General features: G+C 39.0%; 1 protein-coding gene across 3 annotated transcripts; it reads right to left on the bottom strand.

Annotated features, from left to right (window-relative positions):
* Positions 1-1,474: 1,474 nt before the first annotated feature.
* On the bottom strand, positions 1,475-25,142 carry slc6a2 (solute carrier family 6 member 2). 3 transcript variants are annotated; one of them, XM_074666251.1, is made up of 15 exons: positions 25,075-25,142; positions 24,190-24,661; positions 22,662-22,793; positions 20,520-20,757; positions 13,765-13,903; positions 13,454-13,588; positions 12,844-12,947; positions 8,881-9,005; positions 8,684-8,796; positions 8,151-8,279; positions 5,790-5,889; positions 5,579-5,679; positions 4,475-4,642; positions 3,433-3,504; positions 1,475-3,234 (listed from the first exon to the last, which is right to left on the bottom strand). In XM_074666251.1, the coding sequence occupies exons 2-15, from the start codon at positions 24,479-24,481 to the stop codon at positions 3,211-3,213; spliced, it is 1,872 nt and encodes a 623-aa protein (XP_074522352.1). In that variant the 5' UTR covers positions 24,482-24,661; positions 25,075-25,142; the 3' UTR covers positions 1,475-3,210. The 3 variants fall into 3 exon arrangements, with proteins under 3 accessions (XP_074522352.1, XP_074522351.1, XP_074522353.1); XM_074666250.1 differs by having other exon boundaries at positions 25,024-25,140; XM_074666252.1 differs by having other exon boundaries at positions 24,967-25,093.
* Between the last annotated feature and the right edge of the window lie 1,962 nt (positions 25,143-27,104).

Genomic DNA, 27,104 nt, shown 5'->3' with positions numbered 1-27,104 from the left:
AATCATAAAGGAGTGTCTCTACTGGTGTTTCAAAGGCTTAGTTAGCAAAGTTTGAGGTTTTATTTGGCTTTACTCTGATGTTTCTGGGTGGGTAAGGTCCAAGTTGCTTTTCTTCCCATGGTTATTCAGGTTGAGAGGTGAAAGCCAGGTCTTTTCTTCAGGTGTTTTCTAAAAATGTCCTCACTAAAGAAAGCTTGCACGCATGACAGTAATGAAGATATTGTGTGTTTCTATAGATGTCGATGTAAGGACAACTGCTGGCATGTAGTGTAAAGCTCTGGGTGGTTTGAAGGCCTGAGAAGTGCGATTTCAAGCAAGGCAGCTTAAAAAAAGCGAACTAATTATCTATCTATTTATTATTATTATTATTATTATTATTATTATTATTATTATTATTATTATTATTATTATCATATAACTTGGAAGGCATTTTGGATGTCATGGGGTGGCCAACCAGTCAGAGACCAAGAGCCACAAAAATTGCAGTGGTACTACAAAGAGCCACGTCATACTTACAAACGCACTTCCTCTCACACAGAAATCAAATGACATAAAATGAAGATCAATACATTTCCAATTTTCAAAGCAAGATTTATTGTGTTTCTAAGCGTTTTCAAATTTATACTTGGAGCTTTGTCACAGACAAATTTCTGTTTTTACCGCAGAAGAAACAAAGTTTGATCTATCTATCTATCTATCTATCTATCTATCTATCTATCTATCTATCTATCTATCTATCTATCTATCTATCTATCTATCTATCTATGAGAGGAGCACATGTAGAGAAGAGAAACTGAAACTTAAGTGATCAGAACACCCCTACCCATAACAATATATTTATATATATATTTTTATGAATGGATTGAAGAGCCGCACACTGAAAGGCAAAGAGCCACATGCGGCTAGCGAGTTGCAGGTTGGCCACCCCGATGTAAAGTGTAAAAACTCAGAGGGAACATTTGGCTTTTTCTGCAAAATGAACAATCCAAATTCAAAGAAACACATTTTGATCGACTGAAAGTTTGATTAATTCCAGTGGCATTTTTGTTGAATATTTATATGCAGTGCAAATTTATGAGATTGCGTAGTCAGTGAGATATATATTTAAACTTTTTAAAATTAATTTTGGTTCAGAGAGTTCCTCATATCATTTACTGATAATAGATGGTAATAACACAACCATGAAGGTTCACATTATTACTAAAATAATGTTTAAGATGCAGAACTTGCCAACCATTTAAAACCTGAATGATGAATATTGAAAACTTGCATATATTGAGCTATTGAGATAAAGGAATAAAGATGACCTGTATGCCAGCAGAACAGAAGGCTAACGTAGACTGAGACCGCCAATCGCCCCGTTGAGCCTCTATGTGGGGGCCTCCTTCTGCTTTGAAACTCAACAAAATGTAGCCATACTCTGCTGTTCTCAAACCTGACATGAAGTGAGAGCACAGTCTGAAAGTGTGTTAAGAAGAAAATCTTTATTATCATAGTTTGAATACTTGAGACCTTTTCATGGATAGTTGTCACTCACACTCAACAGGACGTTGGTATTGTACATAGTATTTCTGTAAACATAGTCCAAGCCAGGGTGTCTTTGTTCATATAGATATGTAACAAAGGAGCCTGGGGTTACATTGAAGAATATTTTTTTTCTTAACAGTTCCTCTTAGCTATACATCAAACACCATGTTATGACTGTGGACAGTTACGCTTAAAATACTTTACATTCACGTTTTGTTATAAACTATCTGATAAATACAAGATTAGATGTAACAAAAGAATATATTTTTATATTTTATATCTTATATATTCCACATATATCTGATTTTATCTGCGTGGCTTTTTTTCCTTTCAGTAAGGGTTTGTTATAATTAAAGGTTAAGACTCAACTTCATTTCAATAAATAAAAAAAAGTAAGATTGTTTACAGAAACTTATTGGCACTTCTGTATTGATAAAAAGGTTGGCCGTCACGAGATATGTTTCAAATGAAATTACAAAGTTGTTAGCATACAGTTGACACAATAATATACAGTGCAGTGAAAAAGGCATTTTACTCTTGTCTTTTCTCCATGTACTGTACACTGACAACATACTTTAAGGTAGGCAACAAATCCCATTTAACACGCACACACACTCACACCCACGCACACAAACACACACCTTTTTTTCTTGCTGTTTCTGAGGAAAAGAAAAAGTCCTAAAAAAACTGAAACAACAAAAATCTCCAGAAAAAAAAGAAAGAAACAACAGTGATACAAAAACCATTGTAACAGTTACGCCATCTCTTTTTCGCCATTTATGTATTTTTTTTATCTTTAACCTTCATTTTGCAGACAGGCATTGATCATGTCCAGCTTGGGTCTTTCTTTCTGAACAGAGGCCTAGTTGTGACCCTGGCCTTCTTGAAGCATAAAACCTGCTTTAGTTCTTTAAAGCTTCTTAGTGATATATAAGTGGTTCCCTTTCCAGTAATAGGACGTGACACAAGAGCATAATATCTAGCCTATTTTTCATGTTATGGACTTGACCTCAATGTGCTGTTGACCTTCAGCTCTGAAGCTTGAATATCAAAGGACAGAGTCAAATCCAGAGATTTCCATCCATAAACTGTGGTTGGATTTGGTGGGTTCCTGAGCCTACACAGTTTATTATATTTCCTCCTGCTCCGACTGTGAGAAACATGAAGTGTCTTGCTTGATAAGGCACTGACACAGATAAGCTACTCTGACAGCAAGAGTGGAGACGTTTTCTTCAGTAGTAACAAAAAACACAAAACTCACTAACTAAAGAAGCTAAGAAATGTAAGTATTGGATCCACTCTTGTGTAGTGCACAGTGAATTTAGATTGTTTTGGTTTGAAGTTAATTTTTGTCCCATCTGGAAGATAACAGTTATATCACTGCAATCATAATGATGCCCTACGGCAAATAACAGTACAGTTTTATCCCATGGACTGCTCCTCTCTCACAAGCCGAAGTAGCAGACTAGCACTGAAATATCAAGAGGCCTTACTTTGGCATCAAAGTGCTTCAAGCTACTTTTGACAGCAAAAGCCTGAGGTGGTAAAAGTACAAGGAGGAAAGGAAGGATGCCAGGAGATGTTGGGGTTGGTTTTTCTTCTTGTCTGGTCAACCCCTAGAGGAACTCAGGAACTCCAAACACCAGGTGTAAGGATAGATGAGGAAACTGTTGGTGTTGGTCATCATATGGCCAACCAGTGCTTAAGCTGGAACACACACAAAAAAATCTTTGTCTTAAGTCTTTCAGAAGAATATCAAGCTGCATTTTTCAACTGAAGTTACTGTGGCAAGCAGCTCTTTAATAGATCCACTCCTATAAGTTTTGTCCATCTCCTTTGGCTATCTTTGTAACAGTTTAAAACGTTTTCATTAATGAATGTTAGAAAGCACAACTTTTGCCTTACTTTGAATTGCCGTATGTTTCCTTCAGCCACCAGGTGGTGTTCATGTTCTGGAGTGATGCAATAGGCTATCTTCTGCAAAACAAGCCAATAAGATACAACATTCCTAAATATCCAGTCATCCTCAAGACATCCATGCAATAAATATTATTTACCTTTTAAAACTGTTTTTAATAAGTTTCACAGAGTCTCATGATGTTGCCTGACACATCTGCATTCTGCATCTCATTTCGCCTGCTTAATCTCTCTTTTGTTACAATTTGTTTTCTGATTGATTTAAGAACTGAAACATGATTCTGAAACGGAAACATTATTCTGATCAGATTCCCACATACAAGTACAGATCCCCACAAACAGCTTGGTCACACATACAAAAATGTGCCCTTTTTTTTAACCCTTTTTGTTGATTGCCCAACATAATGCTGTAATGTTTTTGTGAAAACTGTAGGAGATTCTAAAAATGAACTTGAGTAGCCTGAATTGGATATTTTAGTGCAGAAACATTCCACACTTGTTTTAAGGGAGACTGTTTGCCCAGAGAGCTTAAGAAGAATATAAAACCTCAAGTGCCAGTGGGAAATACCATTGAGATGTGGAAACTGTTACAGCAGAGTAAAGCTAGCTTGCAGAATGAAAATGCCTAGTGCTTTGATGATTACAATCATAAACTCCCAATGCTTTGAAGCGATCATTTTAGCTGAAGGAGTTCTCTATGTGCTGGTGTCATCAAGTTCAGAGAAGGAAGTTTACTCTAGATCAGATTGCTGTTTAGGTTTTCTTTGGAAGAGGAACATACTGTTGTATGCCCTATGGTAACAACTGTTCTTTTCTTGATAACATTTAAATACTCTTATGTAATATCAGTTGTGCAATATCTGTGATCCCATTGATTTGTATTGTCTTCAATATAATACTTGTGTCTCATCCAGAACTGTTTTTCCAATGTCCCCTCTTCTTGACAGTCATCATGTGTGTTAAATGTTGATATGAGCAGTCTCACACCTACAATACATTATTAGTTAGTACAAACAGGTTTTATACTGACCTCTTTAAATGTTCCTGGAACACTTAAGAACTTATAAATGGCGTAGGCTGGAACAAACAGCATGGAGGACATGGCAATGCCCCACCCAACTATGTTTGCCCAGTAAGGGAAGACGTACTCATCATACTTGAGGCTTGATGAGGTCACAGTACTGGCTATGACAACAAACTGTAATGAGAAAAGGTGAAAACAGCTGAGGACATGAAAACATTAGGAAAAAGTTTTGACAAAGTGAAATACAATAGTCATAATAGTGTCTCCAATAACTTGCACGGATGCCTTGTTTGAAGTTTTTGATTTATGTGTGCACCATTTAGAGTAAAGAGACTTTCTATTCAAAATAAACCACTTATATAATACATCATAATAATGCAATACACCCTCTCAAATGCAACAAAATTGTATTTCTCTTTCAAAATATCCTAAAAAAGGCTCTGCATCTGCTGGTGCAATTTTTTCCCCAGCTGGGAAAACTGAGTCGGTAGGTTGTGTTTTAGGTAGACATGCAAGTTGGTTGTGTTGTCTTTTTTTGTTGCTGCACACTGGCTCATCAGTGTTGATGAGCCCACCTTGCTCATTTGGTTTGAAGCCAAAATGTTTCTACACTGTGGCTGTGTCTTTTCACTTTACAATGATCTTTTTTCCTCTGACAAGAGGGTTCACTCTATTCAGTCCCATACAGACGCGCCCTGGTACTGAGAGCGATGCACAGAGTGAACCCTCCTGTCATCCAGCCTGTTTGAAGGTGAGAGATGAGGGGAAAAAAACATGCATGCACACGGTGATATATCGAGGCTGGCAAAATTATCAAATTCAGGTCTAGATAAAACCAAAGTTTTGGGAAGGTTGCCTTGGCTCTTTTGTTTGTTAGTTAATCTTTCAGCCTGACCAAATGTATTTGATGGAACACTAACGAGTTATGACACAGCACTGGTGTTTCAGAACTAGGGTTGCAAAAAGTTGTAAACTTTCCATGGGAATTTTCAAGAATAACTGCAAATCAACCTGATTTTTTTAATAAAAGTAATTTAATGAATGATTAGTCTTGCCTTGTGGGATGGTAAATGCCCAACTTGAACACTTCAGCAGGATTTATTCACTCACCAACAGAAAAACTGGGCTGACAAATTTCCAACAGAGCCTCCAGTAGAGTCCTGGCTTGAAACCCATCATTCTCTCGATATCTTCGCTGAAGCGGTCAACACCTGCAGGAAACATTACTCTTTAAAATAAATACTATATGAATCACGAGATATTTGGGTTAGTTAGTTTTGTCCCACTAATTTAACTGTCTTTACAAAATGAGAGTTCATACCATAAAACCAGGACACTCCAATAGCTTCAATCAACACGCCAAATAGTATGGAGGTCCCTGCTGCATATTTATCAAGCAGGGTCAGCACATAGATGCCACCCTGCAGAGAGGACAGAAAAGTAAGAGTGTGAGTGCATTATGTAAGGTACATTATTTTACACTGTAAAGGTTTGTAATGGATGATATGTGGACCCTCGTGCCGTCAGCAAAGCAGTGGTCTCCTAAACTGCAACACGTGCCTGTTTCGAGGTTACTAAAGGTGAACTTTACTGATGCCTCATCTTCAAAGTGCATGACCATGTGAAGCCTTAGATGAGCTTCACATGAATGGAAAAAGAATTACTTGTCTAAAGAGCTTTTGCACAAACTATCTTTGATTTGTATCCTGGTTGGCTCAATCAATACGTTATGCCATGGAGCTAGCATGGGAAAGCAATCACTCACTTCCTCAATCATTTTATTAACTCAATCAAGAGGAAGGAAACATGTGAATCTCGAACATAATCCTTTTCTGACCCAGGAGTCTGTGTTTCTGGCTGATTGGCCATTTGGATGAAATTTGCTTCCTGTGCACAGCCATAATGAAATTCAACATTGTTGGATTCAATGACGCTTTTTTTCCTCATTTTGAAACGATATCAAGGAGACTTGGTTACCTACGTCATGGCACACTTTGCATTTGTGAGATTAGATAATAGAGTTTAGTGATTTCCATTAAATGATGCTGTACTTAAAGAGGATGTGAAGCCATTATTGAAAATATTTCTAAGTATTAACTTATTCATATTACAAGTTGTTGATTGCAGTGAATCTGTTGGGACGTTAATTATTGTATATTCAGAGTATGTTCATAAACGGCACCTATTTCCTCAGCTTTTACTTTTCAGTTCAGTTCAGTCAGCCTCTCTCACACACGACACCTGTAGCTTTCCTCTCTCTGTACGCACAGTGGTGCGATCTGAACCCGACCTGCTGTTACTTTTTTTTTGTCTTTGACAATTTTCGTCAGCAGTGCATTTCAGAAGAACGGATACAAATACCTACTTATGCATTTTTAAAAGGGCTGTCGATACTGATGTAATGATAACACATTGACTCAAATGTCCCTTCACGCCACTAATTTATTGAACGTGCAATTTATACTGTGTATGACCCTAGCCCCGCCTCATAGGTTGGGAAAATCAAGAATCAGTACAGGACTAACATAACTTTGTGGTTGACGAGCAGAAATGAGTAAGGAAGGTGTTTTGACAGGGAAATTAAGCTCCAAAGCACTGCTAAATGGTACACTGGCCATCCAGACCGTGTCTACTCAAGCATGATTGCCCCCCCGCAGCGCTGTTCCCCCTGCTGGAGAATACGGCCAGCGGTCACACCACTCCAATAGCAGGTATCACACACATGTTCATGGCTCGCCTACGTCATCGTGAAGCGTCTGTTTAAACAGAGCACGATCTCATTAGTCAGCATGATGAAACACAGAGAACACTGCGACAACTTCAGAGACTTTTTGACTGATGTTACATCGTTTTTGTCAGACACAGCCTACTAACACCCTGCTATTGTTCAAAATTATTGTCAAGAGGTGCGCTCACTGGGATCTTACGTCATGGATCATATGCTCTGACGACATATCGACCAAAAGTACTAGTAGGACAATGCATCTGTTGTTGTGATGCATGAGCTCTATTAATTTGTGTTGAGCTGCCTAAAAAACAGGCTGTTTAGTGTAAAAACTGGAAAATTATCTATTTATGGTACATTTGGAAAAGATTTTTTTTTAAATGTGCGATCAATTTAAGATTAATTGCCAGTTAATTATGAGCACTTATTTGATTAATTGCGATTAAATATATTAAACAATTGACAGCCCTAGTTTACAATAATCAAAACTTTAGTAATATAGAATAAAAATGGCAGCAACAGCCACAAAACACTATTAACAGCAGTATAAGAGACACCGTGCTTTGATCATTCATCGACACCTGGAACATTTTTCTTTCTCATCACCTGCAGAGCATGAACCAAGTGCTGCGAGTTGTAAGACGCAAGAGGCAGAGAAACTGTCGAAATCACTTATTGTTGAAGGTGGTTTGTATTGAATGAAATTATCATACTCAGCACCCTGTCCAGGAGTTTGTGTGAGAAACATTCGATTCTAAAAGTAATAGCCATACCTCCTTTGGTTAATTAGCATAATTAATAAGGAGGGATGTTATATTTTGAGTTTGTTTTCGGTTGTTCAGTCAGTTTTTTTTTGTACAATTGAAGAGAAAACAGTCATCTTTCATGGTTCGAAAGAATATCTTAAGTGTGTACTTAGTGCTGGGTGCAAATGGATAGAAAGAAAATGATACTGACATTAGTGATACAAAACAGGGCGATCAGGAAGGTTCCAAAGGCTGTGGCGAAAGTGAAGATCTTCCTGTTTCTTTTGAGAATTTTATAATCATCTGTCAGGCCTGTGATGACGGCCTCCATGCCTCCCATCTAGTGAGCACAAACAGAGAGATTTATGAGACAGAGAAACCTCTACTTACACAAGGTGTTGAGTAATAGACAGAGCACATTTATCTGGACTGAGACAAATTATTTCAATTGGTTACAGTTTCCTGAAAATGTGAAGCAATAGGAGATCCCATTCATTTTGCAACTTAAATGAAGCCTGTGCTTATTAGTAACAGATTTACTAAGAGAGCATGTTGACACATTCTGCATTTTAAAGTTATGGTCATCTCCATCACTTAGATTTGAATAGTTGCTTTAGGAGGGGAACACTGCACTGATGTTTTCAAAGATGAAGCCGATTCCACTGAGTAAACAATGCGCGTAATGTCCTTAAAAAAAGGTCATTAAAATATTATTTAAAGCAGCCTTAGAGGTCTGTAACTTACTGAGCTGTCAATACCCAGAGTCAGCAACATGATGAAGAACACAATGGCCCAAAATGTTGAGCCAGGCAGTGTAGAAATGGCCTCAGGATAGATGATAAACACCAACCCTGCCCCTGTTTGCACACAAACATGTAAAGCTCATGAAGTGGCACACGGTACATCTGTAAACCATTTCTTTACTGTTTCTCACATCTTACCTTCTGTTGCCACATCTTCTATTCTCACACCGTGTTTGTAAGCCATGTATCCGAGCACAGAGAAGATAGCAAACCCTGAGAAGAAGCTAGTGACACAGTTCACAGTGCTGGTCAAGAGAGCATCCCTAGAGATAGGAAACACAATAAAAACAAGTTACAAAGAAGGTCAGGTTTTTTTAGTTGAACATTTGTTGCACATTTGTAGATTTTAACTTTCAAAAAAGAAATGTTAGCATCTGTTGCATACCTTGGCTGAAAATGCAGTAGTCTGATTAAAAGCAAAGAGAAACTGAATAAAAAGCTAATGAAGATTAACCTTGCCATGGTGCAAAGAGGTTGGATGAAGTGTCTTGATTGTTGGTCTGTTTCTGGTGTAACATGAATCAAACCTGACAGCATGTCAGCTCTCATTGGCTATAAAAGCAAGGTACATTTCCAGATGGTGGCGTTGCTTTTGCTTTTAACACTGCAGGTTTTTGCTAGCATTGTCAGCTATGGCCAAAATGAACATCTCCCTGTGAGAAACAGTGTTGATCCAGATTTAGTGTTATTTTCAAGCAAATGAGATTGCATAAAATCTGATTGTAAAAGGAAAGGTGTGTCAGGAGAGGTTAAAATGTCACTGGGATCATACAAAGGACCTCACATTTTTAAGGAATTAATTTAATTTAAAAACTGTAAAAATCTCAAAATGAATTGATGAAATGAAGAGAGAATCTAAATGAAAAAGAAAAGAAACAAAATGATTAGCATTGGAAGGTTCCGGGTCACAATATATATAGAGGTCGACCGATATGGGATTTTTGGGGGCCGATGCCGATGCTTTCCAAATTTGGGCAGCCGATGCCGATATGCATAGCCGATTTTTCCAATTTGATATTCAGGCCGATTGTTAAATAAATATATATTTATCACATTTTTGTGAAACGCAGCAATTTCTGAGCAACTAAAAGAAATCTATTACAACAAGTCGTGTCCAGTCCTCTGAACATTTATTCAGCTTTTAAAACAATGAAATATTTTGTCTGAGTAAACACACAATGTAACAAGCAGTAGTAAACATTCACACTCTTCTTAAAATGTCAAAAAAGAAATTTAAACTTATTAATATAATTTGAATAAAAGTATGTAATGTATCCAAGTGGTTCCACAAGTTTGAGGTGCTCATCTTTTTTGTGCCTGCTCAAAAATTGCGTCATTTTATACAACGGATCAAAAATCGGCTTTTTAAAAGAAAATACGGCCAATGGCCCATATAGACAAATGTCCAAATATCAGCCCGATATATCGGCCGGCCGATATATCAGTCTACCTCTAAATATATATTAATAGGGTGTGAGTGCCTGAGCGTAAACTGTGCTTCTTTATGTGTTTAAGAGAGAGTGCTAAGCCTGAGCTCACATCATGGAGCTCAGTGTCAGTCTCAGCTTGAGACTTTTTGTCATGCTGTGCAATACCAGGAATCTCCCTGAAGTAGAGCTGGCTTGAAAAGGAAGCAGTGTGCGTGTCTTGTTTCTGGCATCATCAAAATGACTTGTTTGGGGAAGGAAATCAAGGACGTCAGGGAACAGAAGCTTGCCATCTCCCAGCCCTCTGCCCTGCACAGAAACTCAACTAAAACATTTTTGACAAACTCACTGATATTCAACTGAGGAAGAGGAGAAGCACTGCTGTGGATCTGAGTGTAAGAAGTGGAGAGGAAGTGCAGAGTGAGCTCATCTTTGTTTGCACGGTAGCTGAAACATTCTGTACCACAGGCTATAGACCTCAGACCAGGTTAGTCAGTTTCTGTATCCTAAGGACGGATATGTACCTATCATCTCATTTGAAGTCCAACACACCCATGTGTGTTAACTACGGTGCAAGTCTATTTGCTATTTGTATTTACACACCGTGAGCACCGTGATCTGCTTCTGACTGGTAGTTTATTTGCAAGCATTGTTGTTAAGAAGCTGACTTGTGGTAACAGATTATTTTTAATCAGTTATGTCATGTTTAGTCATGAAAAACCTGAAAAAATTAGACTGTTTCCTATTTCAAACATCATCAAAGCTGAATGAAACATTGCAAGTTAGAACAGGCCAACTCATCAGTAAGGTAAGTCACTATTGGCTGGTCCAGAAGTCACTTAAAGCCACTAAATGATGCTGCTGTCTAACAATCCATTTGCATGTAATTGTCATGGACTCTGTATGAGACATAAATAATGTGGGAGAGACAGAAAGCAGGTAAAAACATCATAAATATGTTAAAAACTACAAATTAACTTTCTTCTGTTGATCTTTTTTTATCTGAAAGTATCAACCCTCCTCTTTTATCTGGGATGTGGACAGGCAGAAGTAACTATAAGAAGACACACACTTGTGTGATTTCACCTGCTGCGAGTGAGGAGGACTGCCTCCGTGTTTTAAATAAGGGAGAAGAAGAGAAGAGTCACAAAAATTGTCATCTTTAAAAAATATGAAAAAAATAAAATAAAAAAACTTGCCTAAACAGCCATTAAAAACACTCTGAACAGCCATTAAATACGGTCACACAGTCTCTTAGTTGGCCACACTCGTCGCCGTTTTCCTCCACTTTCTTACCGCCATAATCATAGCTCACAGAACAACACAACAGCACAGATACACCCTCTAACTCTGTCTTCTCTGCTTGTCATGTACACAACACACACACTTCCCCACAACTGTTCCACTGTACTCCACCTCAGGTTGCGCATGCGTGTGAGCGGAGCCACATACTCGCTACAAACTGAGTGGTAAAATAAAGAAAAAAAGAAAATCATGAACCGAACAAAGCACATGCGTCCCGAACTGAGTGAGGAAAACCAAACGGTTTGGATTTTTTCCATAAAACGTTCCATCTCTACTTGCTTGTGTTAGCCTCTGCAGCGACTGTGATCTGAGTTTCCTCCAAATAATGTGATGAGACAGAGTAGTTGGAATACCGCTAAAATTAAACAATCATCACCAAAAAAAAGCTTGAAGTAAAAAACTTGTCTCCATATTTTTAGCCAAGGGGAACCTGAAGGTACTGTTACAATGAACCAAGATGAGCCAAAAAGAAATTAGAAGAAATTAAAGAACAAAGGCAAAAGTGTTAAATCATTTCTTTGATTTCCTCTGATTGCTTTAGGAGTGTTTAGAAAAACATGATTCTAGCACCTATAGTAAATGTTTTCTCCTTTGTTCTTTGAGTTATATTTTCCTTGTGTGACAGAGGATATGGTGCCTCCCAAGCTTGCACTGTACCTTCTGCAGATTTCCTCCATCTGTGCAGACATTTAAACACACGTTTGGGTTTGGTGCTTGTTTTTCACACACTGCCAGCTCTTCCAGGCTGCCGCCTTTCCCTTAGTTCAGATTTAGTCGTTTATCACTGCAGATATAATGCAAATCCCACCTGCCAGCAGTCCACATGCATGTCCAAATGAGACATGAAAGAGGAGGAAGGCAGGAGGCCCTGTTTAGGGTTGAAAAAAGGTGGAGGAAATGGGTAATGGTAAAAGAGGGGTCTGTAATGTTTTTAACACATAGAACAACACAGCCTTTTCTTTGAAGGTGGGGAAATCCTTTTGTCGAATTTTGCGTGGTGCCAGCAAGATATACTGTCTGCAAGATGAACAGGTCTCCAAACAGCAGACTGCAACTTACACATATGCAGGAAAAAATGAGCCCATCTCGCAACCTCACATGTTCTGTATCTGAAGAGGAGCAGTAGTCTGACCATCCCGTCAGAATACAGCTCTAGGCTGTTATCTGGCAACCCTTCCCGGCCTGTTCTTTATCTGCCCCGCTAACACCTGGCCATTGGGTTCAGCTGGACAGATTAACATCACCTCTGCTGCTTCGTGATCCGGTTACATGCTGAAAAGGTCTGACTTCTCAAAAACAGCAGGATGTTATGTAGCTGTAGGCTTGTTTGGGCTATCGAGAATCAACAGTGCTGGGTACAAGCTCTTACCTGTAGCAGTTGTTGTCAAATTTGTTGTAACTGGCAAATGCAATGAGCACCCCAAAGCCTGCTCCTAGTGAGTAGAATATCTGGGTGGCAGCATCAATCCACACCTAAGGCAAAACAAGAAAACGTGAGGTTTTAAATCAAACACACCGTAAGTAAAACCTTCTAGTTTAAGACTGGCAAAGTGAATCAAGTAGAAACTATTTACTCTGGTTTTCACAGCAGGACACAAGAGTCTGTATAAGTGCCACGAGTTCTCTGCAAAACATCCTAACCTTCACCCAGCTCAGATTACTTGTATGTTGAGGTGATATGTGCAGTACATGCACAGAGAGATCAGTCATCACTATACAGATATTGGGATCCAGACTGTAACTGTCAGAGCGTAAAATACTGTGCCCAATCAATTTCACACAACAGACCCTCTCAATCCATGTCGTCAATGATGTAAACGTTACTCCCAGAGCATATGGGAAATAAAACAAACAATACAAGAATTAAAACTGGCAAAACCAAAAGTCTGTCCATCACTAAAATGTTGGGTTTGAAATTAAAAAGTGTTTTTTTCTCGAGGGTCAGCGTTGCAATCTGTCCAACTGCCCTCGTCTCTTACCTCTAGATTGTTGAGCCGATTAAAGTCAATGTGAAGATAGGCCCTGATGCCGTCCATGGATCCTGGTAGAGTAACACCTCTAATCAGCAAAACAAGAAGGACCACATAGGGCATGGTGGCTGTGATGTACACCACCTGAATAAAAGTACAGATCAAAGAAAAAGAGGGAGGACCTCTCCTCGGTAAACACATTTTTACCTCAATAATGACCCTGACAAGTCCAGTAAAGGGGCAGTGATTAGCAGCTGTTTGCACTCTGTGATTAAATGACTTGGATTTTGAGTGGTAGTAAAAATGAAGTTATTGTGTACCTTCCCTGAGGACTTGACACCTTTCCACAAACTGAAGTAGAGGATGAAGACCACCACGACGAGACACAAAGTCAGTTCCCAGCGAGGTAGCCCAAGGTCCTGGATCCCCTTACTCTCATGTAGGTGCAGCACGCCCCGTCTGCAGAACACATCGACGTTGTTGTTATCGTAAATGCTGAACCTGTTTTAAGTTACCACAACTGCTTTGTGTTTTTAACACATAATAAACACTGATATGTGCATCACGAATGTGCCTTGGTTAAACAGGAACACCCAGATTGTATCACAGCTGGAGATGTCCAAATGAAGCAGCCCCTCGCTCTGAGTGACAAGTGAACATTCAGTGCTGGATATTTGCACTTTGAGGACATGTTTCACAGCAGCTGACCCTCACCAAGCAGCACGTTCGCCTTGTTTCACTCCACTTGGTCACTGGCAAACACAACAAGTTACGTGATCCCCAAGAAATGAGTTCAAAGTGTGTTTTCAAAATGATCAAAGTATCAATCTCGCCAAGAGCCTGGTGGGGCTTATCTTTTTTTAACACAACCATCTGTTGACTGGCTTGAAAAAATTAAATGATTAAGATTTCTCTTTCTCACACCACCTCTCTCTTCCAGCTTTACGCAAAGTACTTTGAACCTGTCAGTAACGTCTATTAGTATTGCTTTGATACCATCAGCCACGTCTTTTCCAGCTAAGCACTTACAAATGATGAACATTAAAAAGTCAAGTCGTTATTGGCAAACAAATGAAATAAAAATGGCAAATTGTGTTTAATTTCCCATTGTTATCAATATTGCTTCCAGCTGTGAGCTTTCTCTCTGAGTTTTGTGAAAGAAAAGCAGAACCAAGGTCGTATCTTAAGCCTCTGAGCGATACACATAAGCCTCCTAAAGGTTTAGACCATAAATTTAAACTAATTAAATTATGCTAAAAGAATAGTTCACTCAGCTCAGTGCTTTGAAGGAGCTGCAGGAGATGAGATCGGCACCCCTCTTTCCTGTGTTCCTCATGATGCCCAACCTCCGCCACGTCTGTGGTTCTCTAAAGCTTTAAGAGAGTTATTGTAATCCCTAGTTCTGATGTGCTTTTATTCAGTGCTTTTCATTTTGAGTTTTCATGAAGTGCTTTGAGAAGTACCTCAAGAACATCCTATCCTTCTTCCCTTGAATCATAAATCCATCGGTTTTCATTCACAAACCTCCCTGTTTGCATGGATCTGGGACCTCCAACAGCCTTGCCCTGTAGGGGAAAGACAGCTCCAGATGATAACTGAAGAGAATAAGCGGCTTCAGATAATTGGAAGTCTTAATCACAGAGGATCTGTCATGGACAGCACCAACAGACAGCCCTCAAAGTAAGGCAAGACAGCACCTTTACCACCTCAGGCTGCAGAGGAAACTCAGTTTCTCTCTCTGAAGAAAAAAACTTTTGAAGTATTTTGCTGCTACAGGAAAGTGTTAAGATCATCCTGACAGGAGACTTCACTGCCTGGTTTGGCAGCTTTAGAATGAAGTTCCCTTTAGAGAGTCATGTTTTGGGCTGGAATCTTTAGCACCATTCCAGAAACCCCAGGGTAACAAAGTTTTTATTCTACCAGACTAGCACTGCAAATGCAGAGGTATCTGTTTCTGGCTTAAGTTTCTTAAGTTCTGATAACATTTAAAACAGCTATGTTTTAGTCCATATTTGAGAAAATTGCTGTTGCCTGTTGCTTAAATTTGTGATCATTGCATCAGGATTTAAGTATTTCTACATATATTACCTGCACTGATGTTTAGCCAACAGAGGGCAGCATAAGCTAGTCAATGTTACATTTATTTACCCCTTAACCACTTTAAAACACACAGCTATGAAAAAAAGACATGAATCTCAGTGTTACAATACTACACTGCTGTGTTTAGTTACTGGTTTCACTTAGGCTCTACATTTTCTGATACTTTGTATCTACAGTGAAGTCAGAGTTGTCCATGACTTCATTGTAGCATGACTACACGTTCAGTGTATAACAGAGGGGCAGAGTGTTTTGCTTGAGCTCAGCAGTGATGATCTACACACAGTGTCCTTTCCAAAACTTTCCTCAAGAAAGAGTCAATTAAATCAGCATGTGATGTTGGGGTTGATAAACAGAGGAACTGGATTCGATCTGATACTCAGGTTGCTTACATAACAGCCTCACACAAAAGTCTCCAGAAACACGCAAACTGAAGTATGTTCAAAAACACAATCCTCAGGGACCTGCGGATCTGTGAAACTCATCTTTAGCAATTACTTATCTTTGGCTGATAATAAATTCAAAGCTATACAGCCTTTTGGGAGGCAGATAACTGTGTGAAGACATCTGTTTGTTTGGAGAGAAATTTAGTCCATGCTCATGACATGAAGGCCCTGTGTTGGTGCTGTGTGGTAATGCCCAAAGGCCTCCTTGTTTATCTGATGATGATAATCATGCAGTGCCAGTAAATCTTTGCTGTAACATCACTTCAGCTTCTTCTGGCCCTGTTACTCTAAACACATTCAGTCTGATCTTCATTCAGCAAGCTGGTGATGAAGCTTTGTAAGATGAAATGTTACATTCACTGCTCTCTGTGTACTTGAGGGTGGCTCACTGTTGCATGCAGGGTCTCTGTGTTTTCTTCAAAAACTCGAAACAGGGCATTAAAATTAGTAATAAATAAAGAGGGACAAAGACTCTGTTTACAAGAAACAGCTGGTAGGGCCTTTCCAATTTCCACCCAATATAAAGTAATGAATGCTTGATTTATTTCAGAATAAATCTTTACGCAAACAAGTAACAAAGCAGAAAATCTACTTGTTTCAATGAGGCATTTTATTAAGTTCAGTTATCCTTGACACAAAATCTGATGTGGTTTCCTCTGAACATTCAGTGAGTTGTTTTCTGACTTCTCATGTTTTCTGAGTTTGAGCTTTAGTTTTGCAGTTAGTGGAAAATGTTTCGAGGGTGGGATTCAAACAGAGAGCCCAGGGTCTCTCTTGTTATGCTATTCTTCACTGAGACATGTTAATAAACACTCCATTCAAAGAAATCAAATGTGCAGGTTGAACAGCATAAAGTTCCCCTTTATGACTTCTCTTGCGTAAACACATCGCATACTTATAGCCCTGTTAAATTATTTATGGAACTGAGACTTTCTAGCTTAACTTTTGAACCTTTGAGTGGTGCTTTAAGGCCAGGCTATACTCAGAATGTCTAATTCTTTTTATGGTTGACATTGGAATGCAGGTTAAAATACTTCCATATAGAAACAATTTTGAAAACATAAGAAAGACTCTTGTGCAATACATCCAGTGTTTCTCAGGTCACACGTGTGGGAAATTGTCCAAGAAAAACAAACAAACAAAAAACTTCAAAAAGAAGTTAGATATCTGCTTTTGGTCAATCCCTTCTTGGAGAGGAAGCCAATGTCAGATTGTTGAGGAAGTGTTGGAAAGGTAAAGGAGGTGAGGGGTTTCCAACTGTTTTCCCTCCAACAAAGCATTTCTAATCAAGATCAAGCATTCTCTATCTGAACAAGTCTTTGAAACGGACAACACAGTAGTGTTTTAGTTCAACATCTGGAAGACGTCTTTGATCACTTGAAATTCATCATAGAGTAATGTCCAGATTTTTACGCATGTCAGTCGTTTGGCAGAGCCATGCTTTTGGGTCTACAGACAGAATCCATTTCACTACACTTTTCAATGTCAAATCATTTCACTGTATATATTTTGCAGATTTATAGTACTTTGTAACTGTTGACTTAGTGTAAGTGAGAGTCAAGTGGAATCAGCTGGGTCTACTGAATCAATATAGTAATTATATTTGAGAAATCCTTAATAAAAGTTGCAGAATATCAAGTAATTTATTTATTAAAATACATTATACTATAAAGTGCATGCAGGATGGATTTTGTTTTGTGAGTGTTTGGATAGTTTTATGAGCGACATTCTTGATAGAACAGTTTTAGGTTTCATGTTTAAGCTCTGGATGTTTTTGTGTGTGTGTGTGTAAAAGTTGTTTCCTTTTATACTTTCGTAAGCACAATTAAGATTTTTCTGATCAACTTTTTAGTGTAGTCACTTTGGGTGTTTGTCTAATGTTTTCAACGGAGAACAGTTCTGAATCTTTATTATTATTACTATTATTATTATTATTATTATTATTATTGTTGTTGTTATTATTATTATTATTGTTGTTGTTGTTGTTGTTGTTGTTGTTGTTACAATCTGACCAGAACTAATTGAAAACAAACTCCCTAAAGTAGTGATAATTTAACATAACTTTCATATTTTCTAAATTCATAGCAGGTGAAGTTAAGTATTTTTGGACCTTTTTTGTTTTGATTTTGAGGACCAAAAATCCAGCATCTCACATTACTAGAATATTTCCCGAGATGAAACCAAAAAGTTTCCAAAATACAGAAATTTCCAATGTCTAAAAAAAGAAAGTTAATTTATGCACTCAATGCTTGGTTGAGGCTCCAGACCGTTAGTCCGTGGCACCGCTGAGGTGTTAGTGAAGCCCAGGTTACTTTAGCTAATCTTTTCCAACCACACTTTCCATTCCAGACAACTTTCCACTTATTTGCTTTAAAACAGCACTTGGTGAACAGATGACAATTTCAACTGTGACTGTCTGTGGTTTGCCCTCATTTATGGAGGTAGACAGTGATCAACTTCTGGAAAGCTTCTCGGATATTTTTATTTTTTTATTTATTTATTTTTTTACTTTTTGAAATGTAGACAAAAAATATCAAAAATAAAATTAAAAAAAACATTTACGTGTTTTAATGAGTATAAACACAACAAGATCACATTTCAACTTCTTTAAAAAAAATCCAACTTTTTTTGATTCCTTAATGTTGCTGTGGGTGTGTTGGATGAAAATAAGCCACTATTTGTTTTGTTTTATGTTGGCAACATCCTGCGAAATACCCCAATCAAATGACATTGCATGTATTCTTAGGTTAGGATGTAGATGATTTAAGACAAAAATGCAAAGTCATGAATCAGATAACAAATTACCCTTTTAGAACCTCTGTTAAAGACTCATCAAACAGTTTTAATTGCGTTTAATTAATACGGCCAATATGATCCATACAGCTGCTTTTTTGGATGAACTTACATTTTGTTGTCACACCTGCAGATGTGGGATTTTGTAAGTTTGAATTTTTGCTTCAGGTTAAACAGCCTTGACCCTTACTAACATCAAATCACCCTTTTGTTCCCTGCTTAGCAGTTAGTTTGATTGTCTGTTTTTCTGCAAACTGGGCTCCAGTCAGCAGAAGACAGTAGGATCATGAGGGTTTTTGGATGTAAGAGGTGGAGCAACTGAATTGTTGACTCAGTTGGCCTCACTCTCACATGCTGGGCCTTGGCATTATTCCTGTGCTCAAAGCTAGCTGTAAGCAGGAGGGTTTATTGTCTCCTACAGAGCCCTAACCCATTGTAAGATCTGTCTTGACGCACATTATTCTTGTCAGCCTATCCATGCACATAAAAATGATATTTTCCTGTGTCTGCTTTGTGATTTTTATGGACCACGCACACTCCTTGGTGAAATTGCATCATGTCCTAAAAAGTTTGAAGTAACTCATAAAGCATGAGTTTGCTGGGAGTGAGAAAGTCAAACAATGCGCTAACTCGTCATATATCACATTTGAGGGTTCCTGAAAGTTAAAACATGTCTAGGGATTGAATAAACATGTGGTACAAGTCAGAGCCGCAAAGCAGAGCCCAGCAGAGTGGGAGGGGAAATTTCACTTTCAAAACTATTTGTCTGGATGTATGCTCAATGTATTCTGTGCATCACTCTTTCACAGTTCTTTCCAAGTGTCCTCACAGACTTCCTATGAGCTGCGGTGTCTTCAGAGGCCAGGAAAGAACTAGCTGTCTTCGAAAATTAAACTCACTGAGATTATTTCTTGGCAGAAATGACCGCACTCAGTATTCAGCATCTATCTCTTTCACTATCCGTGTGAATCAAAACACTACATTTCAGCACTCCAGCATTAATCTTAATATCTAGCTTCCATTAAACCAGAATCAGTCACAGCCTTCTTTAATTAAAATGTAAACATTTGAAATACTCAATTAGTTTGAATTCAAACTAAGGTTTAACCTGTAGACCTTTTTTTTTTTTTTTTACCTTTTCTGATGCTGAATTTGGAATTGAAATGTAACTTCCCCTCGAGGATCAATAAAGTATTTCTGATTCTTATTCTGAAGGTGGCATTGCTTTGACTTCACAGCAACTTTTCGGCCTAATGACCTGCACAATTCTCACTCTGAAAGCAAACAGTCCTTCAGTTTACACACTTTGTTGGCATTGCTAGTCAGTCTGGTGTTGCCAGTAGTGTTGCTGAGCATCACATGTTTGTTTTGCCTTCAGAGTTTACTGCCATTGATGATCCATTTTGATATGGGGCGATAACAGTTGACAGAATTAAGTTATAATACTGCACCAACATAACACTGCAGAACAATTCATCAAAAGCTTTTGGAAAAATAGACAAGGCATCTCTTTTTTTCCCCACTTTAACTGACAGGCAGGTTAAAGTGATTAAAGTATGGTTTGACTCTGTTGTACTGGTCCGTCTTGGTGATACATTTCATTACTTTAGAGTTGACTGGTTCATGTGTCTCAGAGGTAATCTCAAGCTTATTGTGTGAACGGTTGTGCGTATCTTTTCTGCAATGATCAACACAGGCCACTGTCTGATAAAGAAATCTGTATTTTGGGATTTACTCACTCATAGTACTCTGCTGCCGGGGTTATCTTGTACTTAGCGTAAGATGTTCCATTGCCAAGGACGGAGCCGTTGATAGCTTTGGGGTCGGTGCAGTTCTGACTGTTCCAGCTGTTGCCGCATTTGAGCCACGGCAGCTCTCTGGTCATGGAGGAGTACAGGTAGTGCAGAGACCAAGCAATGATGACATTGTAGTAGAAGCCGACATACAGCGCGATGACGATCACGGTGTAGCCGACACCTAAGGGATACAAAGCAGTAGGTTAGAAAAGACATGGTGGTGTTTTAATCTCTCAGTGCACTACAGACTGGAGAAAAGCCATTTCATATTACCTATAATAGCTACTTTTTGCTTTGGTTTTGTAGAGGGCTGTGAGCCTGACACAAATATTTCCATAAACATTATCTTGTTAAAGTGTTGATTTTTAACAGGCTCACAATTTAATGTTTGAGGCAACAACATTAAAGAAATCAATAGGGATGCACGATATTATCGGCACAATATCAGTATCGGCTGATAAAAGCTCAAAAACACGTTTATCGGTATCGGCAGATATGAAAATTTCTGCCGATATGCACAGCCGATAAGGTGCTATTCAGTTAGGACTATTATTATTTTCCATCTGAAAAATAAACTCCTTAAATAAAATGTAGCACTTCATTTATTTGCACTGCAGAGCTCTGTGTCTGTCACCAGGTTGTTACAGTAGCTCTAAAATAATAAAATGCAACTTGGTTATGTCTAAAAATGCATTATATATTTAAAGTTCATGTGATTTAAAGAATTTATTTTTCTGTATTTCAATACTGAATGTCTTGAGTTTGAAAAAATAATACATTTCTTATTTATGGTAAAATCAAATGTTTTTTGTCTTGTTTTATGTGTGTTTCTTAAACAAATAAGACCGTCACAATAAGAGTAACATGTAAATTCCAGTACAGGATTGACTTAGCTTGCTTTACAGTGAAAAAAAAACAAACAAACTTGTGATATCGGTATCGGCCAAAAGGGGTTTGGGTATATCGGCATATCGGATATCGGCAAAAATCCGATATCGTGCATCCCTAGAAATCAACAGATGTTTCATTTCTAAGTTACTCTTCAGCTGTTTGTTTACCATATGGCAGAACAAGACATGCAGTTATTATCTTGATCATAGATAAGGCATTTCTCTCCGCCAAACACTGAGGTCTGGAGTAGTTTGACCACCTGTGATGTTGATACCCACTAATACAGAGATAAGCATGTTCACTTGGCCCCAGTGCCTCCTCTTCATCATTTTAGGTGTTTATTGCCAAATGAAGTTTGAGCTGTTTTGCTGCCATTGGAATGTGAAGACCTTACGTGATAGCAAAGAAGTCTTAAACCCATCATCCACTCATCCTAGGCAAGCAGAAACACAAACCCTTTTCAGCGTTGAAGCCAACGAAAGCAGCAACTGGTGTCAGTTGAACAGTGCAAGCAGGGGCACTGCTCTGACAGTACATGAAACAGGCACAAGGTTTTATAAAAGAGAAGAGGTGTTATGTTGAGATATGCAGTCAAGACACATCTGATCTTATTGTCTTGCATATCTGTACAAAGAGGCAGAAGCTTTATGCAGGTTTAGCTTCACAGTTAAGTCAGATCACAGAGGAACTAAACCCCAGAGCCTGATGTAGTTTTACAAGTTATCACAACATTAATCTGTCAGTCCACTTTTACAGTGCACTTTAAGTTTTTCTCCAAAATAGCACTTATTTGGTCCTGATATATTTAAGATTGTCCAGTTGTTTCCTTAGTTTAACCTTTTGATGTGTGGTTAGATGACCTCAAACTGTGCTGCACAGCATGCCATGGACATGAGCCCGGTTTTGTTGTTTTGAAATCTACGTTTGCTGAAACACAGAGAGGGTAAAAAGGTTGACAGTACAAGGGATCAAAACATACAAAGAGGTGAAACAGAGAGACACAGGCGATATGACAGAGAGATTAGTTATAGGTGACACTTGTGAACTTATGAGGGGGGAAAAGGACAAGAGACAAAGGGCAAGACACTGAAATGAATCGGAAAAGAGCATGACAGAGCAGTTAGTAGCACAGTTTAAGAGGTTAGTGAGAAGCTGAAGGAAACAGACTTCCATAGAGGGTGTATTTGAGCTCACCTTTAAAAACAGGGCATATTTTCCACACAGTAGCTGCCCCTTCCCTGTTGTACTGGCCCAAGGCGAGTTCCATGTAGAACAATGGCATCCCCGCAATGACCAAGAACAGAATGTAGGGGATCAAAAAGGCACCTGGGTGGAAGATAAGTAGATTTCATGCATTTTTATAAGGGTATTGCATTTTACTCCTTGCTTGTGACTCATGTATTTTGCCTACAGTAGAGGCTATTGCAGGACATCTGCTAAGTATGGAAATGAGTGCCAGACCAAACAAAATACCAAATTAAGAAGAGGAGAGGAGGAAAGAAAGTGTTAGTAGGGGGTCTTGACATTGTTGGACAAACAACACTCTATGACATACGAGCAGGAACGCTTGCAGCTATTTTCATACTGCGCCTGTCGCACACATCCACACCAACAAGGAAATGACTCTTCATAATTCAATTGTTCTTGACATTGTCCATCACACATGACACATTATCTACAGTAATGAATACATTCTGCTCGGGGCCATTATGATTGACAGGCTGGTGGTGGAGTTGACCCTTTGTGGCCCCGACTGAGCACAACATGTTGATTTTCAGCACGTGAATGGACTCATGGACACACACAGGATAGAGCACACCTTCCAGTGAGCACTCTGTCATGTGAGTTGAAGATAAAAACATTGCTGCATTTCAAGCAATCCTTTGTGCCTTTTTCCTCTAACGTCACTGCAGCCACAGTATTTAGAAAGCAGTTCAAGTCGTCAACATGTTCATATTCTTCTCTAAACCTGGGCTCAGACACTGAAGACTGGGGCTTTTCTATTTATTTTATGAGAAGTGCACACAATCACAAGTAAATCTCAGACAAGTGAAAGATGATAATCTTGCATGTCATATGAAAGATGCACCATTTAGCAAAACTTTAACTCTGACAAGTGCAAAAGACAATATATTATATTTATTGAGAGGGTGTCTCGATTCTAAAAATCATTTAAAAGTCAAAAAATTAGAAGCCCTGTTACAAATACTTGATGTAAGTGAGAAGACAATCTCTGCACTTTCAGTTTTTAACATTTTAGACTGCTGAGTTACTGAGCGTGCACACCTCTCAACCTGCCCATGATAAATGTATTTGATGTTTTACACACTTAACATTGTCTTGAACATGCCTGAAAAAAATAAAGTATGTCAGAAAATGAAATGCACTTTCCTATTAATGCACATAGGGCTATCAAAAGGATGATGAACAGAGAGTGAAGTGCTAAATTCCTTTATTCAAACCTAAACTCATCTGCAATAATAGAGCTGCAGTGGAACCAAATACACTACACTAAAAGACACTTAATACACAAATTAAACAAACGACAAACCTGAGCTTTGTTAGGCACACCTTTCATTATCCTCTGCGTCTGGTGTATTTACTCTAATTTTACTACGATGATTTACAACCTGTCCATGGCGCCTTCTGAGACAGCCTAATGGAGCTTCTATATTCTCATACATCTACTACTTGCCATACAGAGGTTATAGTATTTACTCACCCCCTCCATTTTTGTAGCACAAGTAAGGGAATCTCCAAACATTGGCCAGGTCCACTGCAAAGCCAATCACTGACAGGAGAAAGTCTATTTTCTTGCCCCAAGTTTCTCGTCCGTCGTCGGATCCAGGCGGACCTCCGTGGTGGCCGGGGGTCGGAATGATGGAGGAACTGGTGTACTGAACGCCATTCTGGTCCTTCACCAGTATCAGTTCTACCTCCTTTTTCTCCACATTGCACTGTTTCAGTGGGGCAACCGACGAGAGCTTGTGTTCTGGCATAACCTGGATATTCATCTTCTCTGAGGTGAAAACGAAGCCCACGCTGGCCCGGTGCTCTCACGGCCCCCTGCGGGTTCAGGTGGAGTTGCTGGACTGAGTCGGTGCGCCTGGACAGGGACGCCAATCCCGCGGACAAAAACCGGACAAGCGAGTGTTCTCCACCGAAACTACAGCTGGCACCTCCGCGTACATGAGCTGGAGATGAGGGAGAAGAAACACAGTTTGGAGATGTTTGGTGTTAGTGCGTAAAGTTTCAGTTCAGTTACGCACAGCGAGAAATACAGGTTACTACTGCCAGGGGGAATGGGTGACATTGTTCATCCTATAAAATGCAGACCTAATGTCTATATGCTACCATTGCCAGCACAGCTGTATGGGAAAAAACAATGTTACAGTTAGATGCACAGCCAGGGCAGGCATCAAAGTAAAAGACGCTTCCCCTCTGCGTCACCGCGCGCACTGAGCGCGCCGTGTGCTCGACCGTCTACTCAGTCAATTACCTTAAACATTACTCGTAATCATAATGAAGAAGATTAATGGTTATTTGAATATATCACCGCTACAAAAGAAATGCTCAGGTCAGCGTCTCAAAGATTTCCCCTCCGTACTTGGTACAGCTACGGACACCTCGCCATGACCCGATGCTGCTGTTGTCCAGATGCATCTGAGGGAAGACTGCCCATTCTGAAGGAACTATAAGACTCGCCTTCTTCAGCACAAACGATAAAAAATGCGAGCTCTTAAATCGGTTTCCTCTCTCTCTTCCACGTGATATTTTATAATTGAACACTTTCTCTCTAGTTTGATGTCAACTTGGCATGATGGTTTTATCTTTTCATTTTTTTTTTCTGCTGTGCGCAGGTTCCCATAAGCTTGGGAACATTTGACTTGTCAGATTAAAAAAAAAGAATCATCTGAATGTCTAAGTCCTGTCAGATAAATGTCTGACTGGAACATTAAGATGTCTTACTTTTTCTTTGTATTAATACAGAAACTTTCATGTGAAAAGTCATGGATGTACTTAAAAAAAAACATTCAATGGGTGGTTTTCACATCCTGATTTTGTCTTTACTCTCCAGACCAGCAGTTGATTCAGTCAACGTAAGATCTACCTTAAGCTTTATAGTCGCGTTCTCATTTCACAGACAACAAAACTTTTTAATGTTTGAATGTAGACTTTATCTGTTTCTTCTCTGTACCAAACAGATTGAATTACAGTTTTCTAAGAAGCCATAAAAGCATTGTGTTCTATTTGTAATTCAATTGTATAGCGGTTTTTGCCAGTGGCAATGATTTCTATTAGATATGGTTGATCAGTTCATCCCATTAGAGTCAATGAATGTCCTCTTTGCTCCCCAGAGCTTGTTTTATAAAAGCCTAATAGGGCTGGTTTTGGGCATTTTGTCTTTGATGATTGAATAACTGAAGTGATGGTAAAGCAAAGGAACAGGTAACAAGAAAGGATAATGTGTTATTACTGTTATTCTCTCTGGAATGACTTCTATTCTTTTGCACTTTGTTTTGTATTTTCAGGTATCTGTAGCCAAGAAAGGCCAAGTGTTGTGTTGACATGATGGTGTATGACCAAGAGTGTACTTTTGTATTGCACAGCTGTATGAATAAAGTAAGTAATAAGAGGGGCCTCAAGAGAGATTACACACAGGTGCACATGGTGGGTAACATTTTCAGAGAAGAGAAGAAAAACAGATCCTGAATCTTGTCCATCGTTTTATTTCTTTTTAAGACGTAGAGGAGTGCTCGAGGCAAAATGATAACCACCTTTTACCTCCATCATTCTGGCTCCCTGCAAATATTTCTTAAGACCTCTCTTTCCTTCTCAAAGTCCATGCGCTCCAGTGTTGACCTTAACAGTAGAAGCTAATGAAACACGACTCAGCAGTCACAGTTTGACCCTCTTGATTTAACCCGTGCAATTGGTTATGGTCACAGCAAAGATCTTAAATCTGTCCGTCTCCCCCTCTCTGCATCTTTCTCTCTTACTTCCACCAGCACTAAAAAGTAATCCTCCATACGCACACAGTATCACAACCTTTCACCCACCTTCTCTGTGTGTTTGTGTGACCTCACAGTTTCCATCTGAGTAAAGCTGTCTAACTGTGCCATTAGTGTCAACCCCACATCATAACAAGCCCCTTTATTGCATGCTTTACGATTCAACTGCTACTTTGTGGATTAAACTGTGAATGTGTGACTCAGGTTTCCGACAATTTCAAGGGCTCTCCTTTAAAGAAGTAACAGTCCCACATCTTTTCTCTCTGAAATAAAAATAGCCTGTTTAGTCATTTCTTTGACTTTAAACTGCAGGTCATTGGCTGCATTCTAACTAGGTCATGGTGTTAGTATTGAGTGGGTCTTTTTTTTTTTTTTTTTTTTGTGCTGCTCCCTGTTAAAAGTTTAAATCTCTCCCAGCCTCACAAAAGGAGGAGTGTCATTACGCTCTGCTCTCTGGGCTTTACAAGTACCTGCAAAGATTTAAACCCTTCAGCAATGTTAAGTCGTATTCCCTACATGTTGTCTGCATGCAGTGAGCAGAAATAGCACTGGGGCTCAACCCTGCAGTAGAGAAGTTTTTATGTCTTTCACAGCACATCTGGGAAATGTAGTGTACCAACAGAAA

Source organism: Halichoeres trimaculatus, unplaced genomic scaffold, assembly GCF_033239565.1.
Source record: "Halichoeres trimaculatus isolate MK-OKI-2021-1 unplaced genomic scaffold, fHalTri1.1 fHalTri1_scaffold_3, whole genome shotgun sequence".
NCBI classification, from domain to species: Eukaryota; Metazoa; Chordata; class Actinopteri; order Labriformes; family Labridae; genus Halichoeres; species Halichoeres trimaculatus.
Note: the sequence above shows the minus strand (reverse complement) of the source record. Positions and strands in the feature narration are given on the sequence as shown.

Bases quoted from the DNA above. Each gene is read 5' to 3' on its own strand.
- slc6a2 (XM_074666251.1), bottom strand. From the start codon at position 24,481: ATGAATATCCAGGTTATGCCAGAACACAAGCTCTCGTCGGTTGCCCCA. The intron at 12,948-13,453 runs GTAAGAGACGAG...GTTTTGCCTTAG, and splicing joins ATCGGCTCAACAATCTAGAG to GTGTGGATTGATGCTGCCAC. The intron at 3,235-3,432 runs GTAAGGCAAAAG...TGTGTGTTCCAG, and splicing joins GAAACATACGGCAATTCAAA to CTTAAGCACTGGTTGGCCAT.